Source organism: Crotalus tigris, unplaced genomic scaffold (genome assembly GCF_016545835.1).
Source record: "Crotalus tigris isolate CLP2741 ecotype Arizona unplaced genomic scaffold, ASM1654583v1 scf7180000024370.6872682, whole genome shotgun sequence".
NCBI classification, from domain to species: domain Eukaryota; kingdom Metazoa; phylum Chordata; class Lepidosauria; order Squamata; family Viperidae; genus Crotalus; species Crotalus tigris.
In genome coordinates, this window is record NW_024100540.1 from 2,634,433 (window position 1) to 2,649,561 (window position 15,129).

The 15,129-nt window shown below is 42.6% G+C and overlaps 2 protein-coding genes across 8 annotated transcripts in view; one reads left to right on the forward strand and one right to left on the reverse strand.

The window, feature by feature from the left end:
* LOC120301151 overlaps positions 1 to 6,162 on the forward strand; it is a 31,881-nt gene extending 25,719 nt beyond the window's left edge. For 4 of the 6 annotated variants that reach the window (XM_039327964.1, XM_039327965.1, XM_039327963.1 and 1 more), the window contains 4 exons: positions 3,844 to 3,903; positions 4,136 to 4,218; positions 5,027 to 5,121; positions 5,927 to 6,162. In XM_039327964.1, the coding sequence (XP_039183898.1) occupies positions 3,844 to 3,903; positions 4,136 to 4,218; positions 5,027 to 5,121; positions 5,927 to 5,961 (273 nt within the window). In that variant the 3' untranslated portion in view covers positions 5,962 to 6,162. Of the gene's footprint in view, positions 1 to 3,843; positions 3,904 to 4,135; positions 4,219 to 5,026; positions 5,122 to 5,926 lie in introns of those variants that run through there. The other 2 variants (XR_005554818.1, XR_005554819.1) reach the window with 2 other exon arrangements.
* A 520-nt stretch (positions 6,163 to 6,682) lies between these two features.
* Positions 6,683 to 8,729, reverse strand: LOC120301152 (histone H3.3A). 2 transcript variants are annotated; one of them, XM_039327968.1, is made up of 4 exons: positions 8,543 to 8,729; positions 7,935 to 8,073; positions 7,487 to 7,640; positions 6,683 to 7,384 (listed from the first exon to the last, which is right to left on the reverse strand). In XM_039327968.1, exons 2-4 carry the CDS (start codon positions 8,060 to 8,062, stop codon positions 7,256 to 7,258), a joined length of 411 nt encoding a protein of 136 aa, XP_039183902.1. In that variant the 5' UTR covers positions 8,063 to 8,073; positions 8,543 to 8,729; the 3' UTR covers positions 6,683 to 7,255. The 2 variants fall into 2 exon arrangements, with proteins under 2 accessions (XP_039183902.1, XP_039183901.1); XM_039327967.1 differs by having other exon boundaries at positions 7,935 to 8,076; positions 8,543 to 8,724.
* Between the last annotated feature and the right edge of the window lie 6,400 nt (positions 8,730 to 15,129).

Genomic DNA, 15,129 nt, shown 5'->3' on the forward strand with positions numbered 1-15,129 from the left:
CTAAGGGAACAGTCAAATAAGAGACAGAACACCCTGCAATTGGATAATGGGTGGGGCAAGAGCTTCAGAAGAGACCCTTCCTAGTGTCTTGGGCTGTGAAAGAGATGGTGGGGAGGACTGTACTTTCAGGCTTGCAAGATTCTGTTAATGTAGCTTTAGAAGTAGTCCTCGACTTACGACTGTAATAGACCTTGCCCATTACAATAGCAAATTATGATGGTAATTAAGTGAGGTGCCCATGTGATTGCCTCGCTTAATGACCCCAATTCCTGCTATGTCGGTTGGGGTCATTAAGTAGATTGGGGGGGCTTCAGGGATGGGGAAGGCTCTGGGTGACCTATCGCAGGCCCAAACCTACACTGCAGCACCTCCCCAGCTCAAATATGGCTTGTCCTAGGCCTCCCAAGGCCTTTTCCATCCCCTGAGAAACCCCATGCTCTGCTTCCTGCCCCACTGGGTTGCCACAGGCCTTTGCATCCTGCTGGGTTCCACACTCACCTCCCCACCCTCCTGTCACAGCTCAGTCACCTTTTCTGTATATCTTCTGGAAGCAGTCAATTCACAGTGTGAACTTCCAACACAGAGGCTGTGTGGCACCATCCCAGAAGCAGGCGCCATTTGGGAAGTGGTCACAATGAACTATGCCTGCTCTGAAATGGTGCCTGATCCCAGGACAGTGCCATGTGGCTTCCCTACTTTATAGAGAGGCCGAGGGGCAGAGCAGTTGGCTCTCCTTCCCAAATACGATCTCCATAGGAGATCTGTGGAAAAGGTGAATGACTGAGCTGTGATGGGGTGGTGGTGGAGAAGAGGGTGTGGGACCCAGTAGGCGTCCCCGCTGTCAGTTGGTAAGGGCAGGCAGATTGCCAAGTTCCCAAATTTAGTTCGTGTGACCTTCAGGGTGCCATAACTTTGGGCAGGTGTCATAAAATCCTTTCATTCAGCAATGATGTAATGTCATACAGTCGCTGAATGAAACATTGTAAGTCGAGGACCACCTGCACAATAAAATAGAATTAGCTCATCAGGTTGTGATTCTTACTTAGCTTACCCCATGAGGCTGACCGTATACCGTATATTCCAGCGTATAGGGCGACCCGGCGTATAAGACGACCCCCTAGTTCAACGCCGGGTTGCAAGACGATTGATGCCGAGTCGCATGCCTAGAAAGTTGTCTTATCCACCGGAAACTACCGGTATTTCCATGCCTAGAAAGTCGTCTTATACACCAGAAACTACGTTATTTCCGGCGTATAAGACGATCGACGCCGAGTCACATGCCTAGAAAGTCGTCTTATATGCCTAGAAACTACCTTATTTCCGGCGTATAAGACGACTCGGCGTATAAGACGACCCCCCGAGTTCGGAGGCTGTTTCGACGCTCTCAAAAGTTGTCTTATACGCCGGAATATATGGTACTTTAAAAGCCTCTGACATGATTGCAAGCAAGATGGCTAATCCCCTCATCTCCCAGTGCTCAAACCTGCAGAAAATTGCTGGCCTGTGATCTCTCACACAGGGAGCAGCCATCCGGAACACATGTGGCGATTGCTCATCTTCTCTTTACCTGGAGGAGGAGGAGGAGGTTTCAGGAACCGGTCTAGTTACAAGTTGCTTGATCTTTGCCATAATCATGTATTCTACTTTTGGAGAGCTGTCTTCAGTTTGCCATACTTCTCCCAGAAGTCTGAGGGGAAAAAAAGGTCTTATGAGATGAATAGGAGAAACCTGGTGTCCCTCTCCCCTCTTCTCCTACAAAGCTGTGCAATCTCCCACCTGCTGATATTTCCAATTTCGTTCCTCCCTTTATATAACCATGCAGCTGCTGCCATATTTGAATCCAGTGCAGCATACCCAACCTGTCCCTCTCCCCATCTTCACCTAACTTTCTTCACTATGCACTTTGCCCCTCTCTTTGATGTTTTTTTTTAACCATTAGACACTGTCATCCAGCTGCCCCTTTTTTCCATAATCTTCCCAGCACCATATCTCTCCTTTCCTGCTGCTTGTCATCCCTGAACACATCTTCCAGAACATGTATGTTATCAGGTTCATACCTGGAAAAAACATCTGGGTTTGAGACCGGGCACAGACTGCTCAGTCCTGGCTGGTCTAGGGCAGTACATGCATGGAATGTTTTGCATAGAGCTAGCTCTCCAATCACAACTGTGATGGTGCCTGCCCATTACGGCTGTAAGTTGTGATGGTCTTAAAGCAAATCGTCATGTGACCAAACCCAATTTTACAACCTTTTTTGTGGTGGTCATTAAGAGAACACAGCAGTTGTTAAGTGAAAACAGTGGCCGTAAAGTGAATTCCTCAGTCCTAAAGTGAATGTTGCAGTCATAAAGCAAATGTTGGGGTTGTTAAATGAGCCCATTGTTTGCTATGGGATATTCTTGCCCCAAATTAGAAGTAAACACCAGTTTTGGCCAAACACATTGTAAGTTGTGGTTATGTGACCATGGGATGCTGCATACAGCCATAAATACAGGCTGGTTGCCAAGCACTCAAAATGCAGTTATGTGACTGGGGGGTGGGGAGGACTGCCATTAGAACTTTGGAACTGGATTGTAAGTATTTTCTGAGGGGGGGGGGTTGTCTGTCATGATTTGAAATATTTGCTAAGAGACCCATCGCAAGTTGAGGACTACCTGTGTCCCTGTTTTCGTTCAGTATTCCTTTTTTCCCTGGGTTTGAAATGTTCTAAGAAACATAAATCTAGGTCACTCTGGCAATGCTACACAGCCAAATCCATCAAATATATGTAATCTTGAAGATTTTTCTGCTATCAGAAAGAACTGCAGAACTCTAACAAGTAGAATATGTTTACATTATCCCACACAGTGTTTATCATGGTGGAAATGTACCCAAAACATCTAAAGATGCTAAATTGCCTGTTCCTGGTTTACTTGTAATTTAAGTGATGGCTGGCTTTGGCAGCCAGTGTTAAGCTGGACTGGCTTGTTCAACTTGTCTCACCCAAATATTATAGCTATGGCAATGCAAGTTGCTCACTTGTCTGTGCATTTTTGTAATGATCTAGATAACAAATCAACACAAACATTCAATTTTTGCTCTGCCATCTTAGAGATATGGCAGAAATGTGATCAGGTGCCTATTAATGCCACTGAGCAGGCATAAAAAAGACATTTTTCCAGTCTATGTGTTGCTCTTGTTTAGCTGAAATATTAATAAATAATAGCTCTCTCAGGTGCATCAGGATGGTTTTTAAAGGCCTAATGGGAACATTTTGCACTATATCAGGTCGAAAGGCAAAGTGAAGCCAATAGGCCAGGGGTAGGCAACCTTGGCTCTTTTATGACGTATGGACTTCAACTCCCAGAATTCCTGAGCCATCTTGGTTCAGCTTGGAAACCTTTCCCTTTCCCCTCAGCGTGGCTGGCTCAGGAATTCTGGGAGTTGAAGTCCACAAGTCATAAAAGAGCCAAGGTTGCCTACCCCTGCAATAGGCCAAACTTCATCACTTTCTTTGACTAAGGTTGCCATCGTTGAATATGTAATAACTGAAACTGCTATACATTGCATATACCGGTAGATAGAACTGTTTAAAGTCATACTGCTACATTAATGAAACATTGAAAGGATTGGTTTTCATTGTTTTTTCAGATACCTGCAGAAATGATTGCATAGATCTTTAAGTGGTAAATTCACTTATCTATAAAGTGATTCAGTTGAAGCTATGTTGCTATGATGTTGTCTGGGTGGAAGGAAAAAACAGGAAAAGAAAATTGGAAACATAGCAGGTCCAATTTTAAGTTTCTATTAGGGACACTTTGTCACTTAACACCATTATTAACAGTTGTAATATTATTTCATCAGGAAATCTTATTTGATGTCAAAGAAACAGAAGTAATTGTTCAACACAAAACAACTTCAAAGGTTAGAATGTTTGTTTGCTGACTGTGCTTGATCATGCCCTCTCAATAATTTATTGCATTTATTTTTTATAATCTGGGCAATGCGCACTTAAAATAGACACTGGAAGTGTTTCTAAGGGTTGTTATTTTTAATTGTAGATCTAATCTTTGTTTTGTTTTAATATTCAATAAAAATAATTCCAAAAAATGAACTTTTGACCAATGCCTTAACTGAGAATTGTTGCCATTTTCAGGTTCTTTTCCGTTATTCTTATACAGACATTTCCTGCGTGGGACGCCGTCTGGATAGCAATAATTTCTTTGCTTTTTGTAGCTTGTAAGTTTTATTTTGAAAAACCATCTATACACGTGACATTTCAGGACCATATTTACCAGTCCCATTAATCACGTAGTAGTGGTGGCAGTGGTAGTAATTTTTAGTGTAGGCAGTATCCGTCAATTGCATTCAAATGCTTCAGTGTGTCCTTTACTGACAATATAGGAATCTTAAGGAATATCTTATTAGACCAGTGATTCTCAACCTTTTTAATGCCGCAACCCCCAACCGGTCGTAAGCCGAGGACTACTCAACTGGTGCAGCACCGTTTCAGAATGGGACTTTTGGCGGGTTCAGCAGGGCAGAGACAGCCTGGACAATTCCTATTGGCTTTTGAAAGCCAATAGAATTAGACTCTATTCAAGAGAGTCTATTCTATTGGCTTTCAAAAGCCAATAGAATAAAAGGGAGTAGCACAGCTAAGGAAAAGGGGGAAAAAAATGGCAGACTGCATTGTTTTGCGACTCCCGTGAAATGGTCGTTCGACCCCAAATGGGGTCCCGACCCACAGGTTGAGAACCACTGTATTAGACTTTGTGAATCATGCTGATTAGAATGTTCTACCAAAGTTTGTGTGATTAAATATTCCCTTCCACATAGAATGTTATCCTGAATACATTGGATTGTTGATAAACTAGCTTATATCCAAGATGAATTAGGTTACCTGCATGAAAGAACCAAGTAGTCCATTTTATTGATAGCCTGGTTTGTCAGTTAGACCATTAGAGTAATGCTATATGTATGGGCGATGAGTCATATGCTATCTTAAATGTACTGCATATCTAAAGTTACCATCTTTACTTTATAGAGCTTCACCTGACTCTCCAGAAGATAGCACTTTTGATTGTCTAGTTTTTGAATCAAATTCTGAAGAGGAAAGTGAAGAAATCATCAAACGGATTGGTAAGGAATACGTTTTGGAATACATGTTGTAGTAAACACTATTGTATTCTATTAAGGTTTCTGTATTACTCTATACTTCAGCTGCATTTTCTTATACCTCTTCTACATTTCCTTCCGCTTAGGCATTCTCCAGAATGCGTGGGTTGGGATGGGCAGTCCTGTTGTATTAATGAAATTTTGCTAAGTCAACCCAGTTATGGCCAAATATATACAGTATAAAGCTCATAGTTCTTTGATATCACTTTGGTTAGGCTTTCTAACTAATCTATTCTTACATTCAGTTTCCTCAATAAAGGGGTAATGGCTTAAGAAATAAAAAAGTAGGCCAAGGCAGCACAGTAACATAATATAGTCCTATATTTGATGTCTGAAGATTTCGAAACTTGTATCCATTTGTTTCATTCACTTTTGGAGTAAACATCCCTTGAACTAAAATCCAAAATGTCCTTTAGATAGATAAGGTTCTTAAATAGCACTTAGCATGACTTATATACCACTTCACAGTGCTTTACAGCCCTCTCTAAGTGGTTTACAGAGTCAGCCCATTGCTCCCAACAATCTGGCTCCTCATTTTACTGACCTAGGAAGGATGGAAAGCTGAATCAACCTTGAGCCTGTGAGAATCAAACTGCCAAACTGCTGGCAGCCAGAAGTAGCTGCAGTACTGCATTCTAACCACTGCGCCACCACGCAGTGCTAGCAACTACACATCTAGCATTAAAGTATTTATGAATATAGCAATAAGCTATCTGTGATGTATCCAAAAAATAATTCTGGGCATGACAAACTGTGTTTGTTTCTTTAGCTGCTGGATTTAAACATACAGAGTGGTTTGTCTGACAGATGTGATGCTCTACTGCTGGGCTTCTATCTACTTTTGGAGCCTCAATGGCCTGCTAAAGTTTAATATCAATCAGTGATATCTTGATGGGTCAACTCTTGGATTATGGAGTCGCTTGGCACAGATTAAAGTTCTGTCCAGATGTAATTGTTCTAGATAAATGTCAATTTTCAAAATGGAATAAAATCAAGCTGAAGCAATTGTTTGCATAAGGTAGTGTATCTTTGCCGAAAACAAGTTTGATGGAACAAGTCAAATAACTGAGCAGTTTCTCAGCAGGCAACTTTGCAATTTTCATTAAATTTAAAATACTCATTATGGGTCACCCAACAAGTAGGGCAGAATCTTAAAAACAACCTGTAAACTTATATTCTCAAACAATGGATTGAAATACCTGGAACAGCTTATTGCTTTAAGAGGCAGCACAGAAAGCTGGACTCCTCGTACCTAGTTTCATTTCCATGAGTCACCTAATTAGTCTAGAAACAAGGCTGAAATAATTTTGTAAGCTAAGAACTTGAGCGGCATTTCCTAGTTTCTATATTATTCTGAAAACATAAACAGACAAAATCAGAAAGATTATTCATTGACTTGTTACATAATTGCTGGAAACTATTACTGCGATTGGGAATAAATACAAAGCATAAACGTGCTTCAACTGATTTAAGCATAAACCCAAGTAGAAATGCTACTTTTCCCACAACAATGACAGGACTCATGTGAATGTAAAACATTTAATTTAAAAATGTTGACACTACAATATATAAAATAGCTATTATAAATGCACATAGTGTATTCTATAGCTGCCAGGTTTACATTTTTTTAGGAAACTGTAAGTTACACTGTGGTTAAGACTTGTATTTTATCCCTCAGAAAGTCCACATTCTGTCACAGTGATGTATGGTCAAACTTAACAGCCCCAATTTGTTAAACACTTGAATCAAGTTATAACCAGTTTTATTGCAAAAGGACCCTGTACACATTTATATCAATTCTAGTACCTTACAATTTTAGCTACCCAACAAGTCATTAACATACAGAAACATGCATGAAAAGCAAGAAAGATCACCCATCCCTTCTGCATATTAGCAACTTGTCACTACTGAGCAACAGGGCTCACATCACTGAGTTTTATGTGAACAGTCACTGTTAGCATTCATCCTGAGTGAAAGATGGAATGACTTAAGTACAAATGTAACATATTATAAACAATTTCATACAAAAAAAGTCACAAAATGAAACCAAAGTATTTTACAGAATTTACTACAAAACACCATAAAAACTGCTTCCTTTTTAAGCCCTCTCTCCCCGTATCCTACGAGCCAACTGGATGTCTTTGGGCATAATGGTAACTCTCTTGGCATGGATGGCACAGAGATTTGTGTCTTCAAACAGACCCACCAGATAGGCTTCACTAGCCTCCTATATGAAAGATAAAAAAGATATTGGTTAGACATTAGCTTACAGGGACACATTATTCCTTTCCCCACATAATAGAATAGCAGTACTCGAATAGGTTTATACCTGCAGTGCACCAATGGCTGCACTCTGGAACCTTAAGTCTGTCTTGAAATCTTGGGCAATCTCCCTTACGAGTCTCTGAAATGGAAGTTTGCGAATCAAAAGTTCTGTTGACTTTTGGTAACGGCGAATCTCACGCAGTGCCACAGTACCAGGTCTGAAGATGAAAGAAAAAGTAAGGCAATCTGTTCATAGAATATAACAATTCCAGTAAGTTTCTAAGTACATGTCTTTCAAAACAGTTTCAACGAAGTAAAAATACGCAAAAATACACTACAGACTGGGCACCGACAACAGCTCTCAAGACATTTATAGTTAAAGGCTTAACACAAAAATCACAGTAAAAGAAGCTTTGTTACAACATACACCACTCCCTTCTAATCCTTTTATTTCCACAGATTAGCTTGGCTGTTGTCCTAAAATACACATTCCAGGATTGTTGTCTTATTACCTGTAGCGATGAGGTTTCTTGACTCCACCAGTAGAGGGGGCGCTTTTTCTAGCAGCTTTAGTAGCCAGCTGTTTACGTGGAGCTTTGCCACCAGTGGACTTACGGGCAGTCTGCTTGGTACGGGCCATTTTTCTTTACTCTTCTGAAAGAGAAAATAAATGAGATGGACGACGCGGCAGCTTTCTCAAGGTTCCCGAACGTCGATCCGGACTAAGTAGGCTTTCCGGCACTTCAGCGTCCACCCATCTATTCGTGCTCATCTTCCCCGAGACGGAAGCGCTTTGGCGGGAGGGCAGCGGCAGATGTCGGAGTCGTCCTCCGTGCGGGCACAGGGCCAAGGAGGTTCAGCCCGCGCGGCGCAACGCCAGGAACTGCTCTCTCCTGCTTGCTCACGCGCGATGCTGGAGAGGGAGCCCGACTTCGTTCCCAGCACCGATAACTACCGCCGACATTAAGTCTCCGGCCCTCCCTTAGCAGCGGACCCAGAACAAAGCGGCCTTCCACATCTTCCTCCACCCATTCGTCACAAAATTTGCTCCCCAAAGCACAGGAACCCTCTTTCTTTTCCCCCGTCTCATTTTCCCCTCTCGCTCCCAGCCGAAACTCACCTCTTTAAGGAACAAATCCTTTTTAAAAAACACTTCCGCTGTAGGTACACAAATAGTACGTACTACACACCCTCCGAAGAAACCTTAACTGTCTCCTCCCTCTGCTGGGATCCTGCCTTTATAGAGGGAGGGAACCTTAAACGTCATGACATCACAATACATAGACGCAACGCGCGGGGCTATTGGCATCTACTTTCGCCGGCGCCATGACGTTAACTGATACAAAGACAGTTTCCCCGCATCCTACACGCGATTGGATGAAAGCTCGAAACCCGATTGGTTGTTAAAGTTGCACACTGATTGGCTATCGTGGGCTGGAGCAAACCAATTACAATTGCAGTGAAGCTGGTGATTCTGATTGGACAATAGAAAACATGGTTTGGATCCTACTTTTTGTTGCAAAGCTCTACAATGGAAAGTCAATGGGAAAGAAAAGCAGCCCGTTCTGAGTGTCCTGGACTCAATGGGGAGGGCAAATTAGAGAAAACACAGCCTGGCAAATACGAAGGGAATATGAAATGGTAGCAGAGGTAGGAGGACGTAGTTGACTATACCTGACGTTCATTTGCCATCATACCAAATTTCATTTTTCAAAGTTTCTTTATGTTTACCTATAAATAAGGAACATTTGTAAAGTTCAGTTATAAACAGTACACAAACCAGAATTTTTCATTTCATTTGCCTAATACTTTTAACATAACAACATATACCAAAGTTTCTTAATACATTTTTAAAGAAATAACATGAAACACAGAACTGGTTTATATGATATAAATATTTTATTAGCAAAACTAACAGACTATTATCTAGTTTTCATGATCAAATAACTATGTATAATGGCATGCTGCATATTTACAAAATGTAAAATGACAAAACTGATGTCAGTTTGATTACAAAGAATCTAGATTCTTAGAATGACAGTTGGCTGTTGCATGTAAAGTACAACATTGATAGTGTTTTTTAGATATAAAATGTATACCAAGTTCAATTTGACAAGTTTGGTCTAGCACAGTGGTTCTCAAACTTTTTAATGCTGTGACCCCCAGCCGGTCGTAAGTCGAGGACTACTCAACCGGTCGTAAGTCGAGGACTACTCAACTGGTGCAGCACCGTTTGCAGAATGGGACTTTTGGCGGGCTCAGCAGGGCAGAGACAGCCTGGACAATTCCTATTGGCTTTTGAAAGCCAATAGAATTAGACTCTATTCAAGAGAGTCTATTCTATTGGCTTTCAAAAGCCAATAGAATAAAAGGGAGTAGCACAGCTAAGGAAAAGGGGAAAAAAATGGCGGACTGCGTTGTTTGGCGACCCCCATGAAATGGTCGTTCGACCCCAAATGGGGTCCCGACCCACAGGTTGAGAACCACTGGTCTAGCAGGTAAGGCACCAGCTAGAAACCGGGAGACTATGGATTCTAAGTTCCACCTTAACCATGAAAGCTGTCTGGATGATTTTGGACCTGTCATATATAAATACATGCATGTAACTGTCTATTAGAACTCAAAACTATATTTTTAAAAATGTAATTATGTAGCATTTATGGATCCTATGGCCAATTTCTAACCATGTACAGAACCTGGGTACAAATTAATAATTATGTTATTTTTAAATTAGGTTAACAAAGCAGAAAATAAACTACTAGTATGCTTGTCAATGAATTCACAATTTTATTTGTTTTGGCATTATTACTAAACTGAGAATGCTTCTCCACAAAACATATTTGTAATGCACAATCAGCCAGATTTTTTAAAAAACAATAGATACTGTTGTATAATCAGATTTGAAGTTAGAAAAAAATGGATATAATAATCTTATTTCCATTCACATACAGAATATAAATATACTGCCAATATACTGTCAGTTTACAAAGTACTAGATATGGTATAAAACAATACCAACCATAATTACATTTTTAAATGTAGATAAATACAATTCGTTTTAAGCAACATACATTATTATAGAACCAGCACAGGCAACCTATAACCTTCCAGATGCTCTTATAAATTATCTATTCTTTATTTATAGGACCATTTTAATTTTTCATTTTGCCATGATAAATCTGTTTGATCAATCAGTTATTGTAAGATATATAATGAATAGGAGTTCTTTATCCCATCTAATTAAAATTTTAAACCCTTGCCATTTCTGCAATGTTTTTTGGTTAAATGTGACTATTTAGCAACAGGTGGATTAAATAGTGGAACATCTGGGCAATGTTTGTGAAAAAGAGATGGAGGTTTCCACTATACCAATTTAATTTGTAATAATGTTAAAATTCTTATTCGGATAAAACAGTGTTCTATCCAGCCAAACCATAATCCTATGCTCATAGATCCCAACAACACTCAACAAAAGAATGTTACATGCCTGCTTCATTCATCCTCCACCACTGATTTTTGAGTATTGTCAGAATCCAATTATATTTCATCTTTAATTATCAAACATAGAAACTCCCAATTCTGCCTTCTCTGGATTCTGCCATAAGAGGGAGAAAAGGGGGAGAGCAAAGGGGCTTTATGGCCCTCACTTCCTTCAGCACACTTCAAAGGACTGAATGTGTGTTTATTGTGGCCTCTAAGCTTTAACATATCAAAGAAGAGTAATTGCCTTTCATGTAGTTATCTGAAGTCTCCATCCAGACGGAAGAAGAAAGGGGATGGAATTGTGATACTTGAAACTATCACTGGAAGGGGGGTTGATTGGGTGGGACTACTGGGGAACCCCTTAAAACCTTGAATGGGAGAGCTTGAACCCCAAGTCCTGTCTAGCATGCCTGCAACCATTTTCTCTTAATAAAGGATTCCTGTTGGAAGAGCTATTCCAAGAGTTCTGTCTTCTTAAGATGCAAAGTGGGGTGGGTCCTTACATTAGACAGGACTTGCAAAATTAATCCACCTGGAAGGTAGACCCTTGCCGGGGGATTTTGCAAAAATTTACCATGTCAGACAACGAAGCAAGAGAGGGAGAAAACTCCCTGGAAAGAGAGCCGCTGACCCAGTTGGAACCTTGCCAGATGTTGGGATCCGAGAGGCCAGATTTCTCAGAAGAAGAAGTGGTGGAGACACAGGACCACAAGCCTCGCTGGTCGATGGGCGTTGGAAAGAAAAGCGAGTGGGGAAAGGAATCAAGAAAAGTGACCCTGAGACGGGGAACCAAGCAACCAGAATGGAAGCAGGAGATGGAGAAATCCCTGCACGCAAGTGAAGAGGGAGGAAGCTGTATGCCGTACTCAGACTGGATCCTAGAGAGAGCTATTGACCTGATGAAGAGAACTCTCAGCTCCCTAGGAGAGGAGATTCCTGAGCCCTACGCCCGCCCCAGTTCCTGGAGCCACAAAGGGAGAGACACCGAGGGGGACGTGGAACCTGCAACCCCAGGGACATTTACTGATCCAGGAGCTCCCACCCCCTACCGGACCACAGATGGAAATCTGGACGGAAGACACTACCACCCACAATGGAGGCACCGATCCATTCCAAGACGTCACCGTTGGAGGTGAAATTCAAAGGGGAGCCAACACGCTTGGGGTTTTTCCTAACCCAAGTCCTCAGCTACATGGAGGAATATGGGCAGGACATCCCCAGCGACAAAGCCCGCATCCGGATCGTGCAATCTGCCCTGGATGGACCAGCTGCAGATTGGGTGGTGAACCTGCATGACTCCAATGCCCCAGAACTCAGTAACTTCAACCGTTTCATGTCCTCGTTGAGAAGACGTTTGAAGACCCCCTGGCTGATCGCAAAGCCCGTGAAAGAATAACAACGATGAGGCAGGGCAAACGCCCAGTGGCTGAGTATACACAAGAATTCCGAGCCATTGCCAGCAAACTGAATTGGCCAGAAGACATCCTCCTTGGCCGTTTCAAAGACGGACTAAACTATGATCTATATGATGCTTGCCTGCCCCGAGGAGACCCACATCGACTTGAGGAATGGTACGTCTTGGCAGAGGAAGCAGAGATCGACATATTGAAGAGGCATCGCCGAGGAAAACAATGGAGCCGCCCCCCGCCTGAGCTGACACACCAACCGGTGAAATCATCGGATACAGCCAAGAAGCAGATGGGGTGTTTCAAGTGCGGAAGAGAAGGGCATCGAGCTGTAGAATGCCGCTCAAAGGCCCCCCAGCACAACCCAGACAGATCCCCAATCAACAAACCCAGAGGGTATTCAGCTAAGCCAAAAGAAACAGCCATGAAAATGATGGAAATTGCAGAAAACCCCACCTCTGCTCACCAAGGGGAAAGAACTCCAGCCTACACCACAGGGACGGTGGATGCCTCAGATGACAGCTCGGAAGGCGAACCCCTGGTAAGTGGACGCATCACACCCATCTTCAAAACAGTGACTATATTAATCCCCCCCATGCCCGAAGCTGTGAAGGTGAAAGCCTTAATAGACTCTGGCTGCACCCGCTGCCTCATTAGCCCAACACTAGTGGGGAATCTGGGCATCCCATCCAGGAGACTGGAACAACCAATCTCATTTGGCCAGCTAGATGGATCCATAGCAGGGGGGGTGCCAGCTACCCTAGCCACTCTGCCAATACACCTCTCCCTGGGCAACCATGAAGAGGACTTAACGTTTGTGGTGACCCCAGGTATGGAATGCCCAATGATTCTAGGGATGGAATGGTTGAAAAAATGGAACCCCTGGGTAAATTGGAGGACGACAGAAATCAAATTCCCGAAGGGGGACCCTATGGACTTAAAACCCCAAGAGAGGCTACCAGAATCAAGAATAGAAAAAGCATCCATAGGAGAGGAAAAAAGATTAACAGAAATACCAGAGGAATATAGGGACCTTGCTGAAGTCTTCAGTGAGGAGAGGGCGAATGAGCTTCCCCCCCACCGACCCACAGACTGTACCATTGAATTCAAGCCTGGGGCAAAACTCCCGAAGCCCAGATTATACTCCATGAGCCCAAAGGAGAAGGAGGAAATGGAAAGATTTATAAAAAAAAACCTGGAGAGAGGTTTCATTGAACCAGCTAAGCCTAAAGTGGCTGCCCCGGTCCTTTTTAGAGAGAAGAAGGATGGCTCTTTACGTTTATGCGTGGATTATAGGGCCCTGAACACAATCAGTGAAAGCAACCTATACCCGCTGCCCCTCATGAAAGACATGCTGTCACACCTATCGAAAGGGAAAATTTTTTCTAAACTAGACTTAAGGGAAGCTTACTATCGCGTGAGAATCAAGGAAGGGGACGAATGGAAGACTGCATTTAACTGCCCCATGGGGTGCTATCAATTCAAAGTCTTGCCATTTGGATTACAAGGGGGCCCTGCAGTCTTTATGCAATTAATCAATGACGTTCTAAGGGAGCACCTGTTTAAGGGGGTCCTTGTTTACTTGGACGACATTCTTATCTTTACCGAAACAAAAGAAGAACACGTCAAACTTGTCAGAGCGGTTTTAAAGAAGCTGCGAGCCGCTCACCTATATGCCAAACTCTCAAAATGCGAATTCCACCAGGAAAGGATAGACTACCTAGGCTATCGCATATCCCCACAGGGCATTGAAATGGACCCAGAGAAGGTCAGAGCAGTATTAGAATGGGCACCACCCCGCACAAGAAAACAACTACAAAGTTTCCTGGGCTTTGCAAATTTTTACCGCCAATTCATCCCCTCATTTGCACAGATAGCCTTGCCCCTCACCAACTTACTAAAAACGAAGGGAACATCCTCAGTAAAACCTAGCCAGCCACTAACATGGACAATGGAGTGCCAAGCAGCGTTTGAGAGACTAAAGAGACTTTTTTCTGCCGAACCAGTACTAAGGCACCCAGATATGGACAAGCCCTTCATAATACAGGCAGATGCAAGTGATGTGGCAGTGGGGGCTGTGCTATTACAAGAAAATGATGATGCAGTATTGCAACCCTGTGCATATACATCTAAGAAACTCACGGAAACAGAACAGCGCTGGCCCGTATGGGAGAAGGAGGCTTATGGGATACGTTGGGCATTACTCACGTGGCGACAGTTCCTGGAAGGCAACAAAATCCCCTTCCAGGTATGGACTGATCACAAAAATTTAGAAGCCCTGAAAACTTCCAGGAAACTCAATCCCAAACAAGCCCGCTGGTCCCAGCATTTTCACCAATTCCAATTTAAGCTCAAACATTTACCAGGAAGAAAGAACTTCCTGGCAGATGCACTATCTCGCATGCCCCAATATAACAGCGCACGAACCACAGACTCTAGACCAATAATGGCAGAATCACAACTGGCAGCGCCAGTAACCACAAGAACCCAAGCCAAAATAAAACCACAACTGGACAGCCAAACTGGGATTGAATTCAGAAAAAGTTTGGAAACAGATGATTGGTTCCAGAAAAACAAACATGTGTGCACAATGAGAGACGGATTGCCTTGGGTAGGGGAAAAGTTATATATACCAACAACTCAAAGACTAACTTTCATGCAACTTTGCCATGACACAAAATCAGCAGGGCATTTTGGATTTGTAAAAACTTTACACTTAATTAAACGGCAATTTTGGTGGCCATCAATAAAAAAGGACATAGAAAGTTATGTTGCCAGCTGCCCAACCTGTGCATCAGCAAAGAGGTTGCAAGGGAAA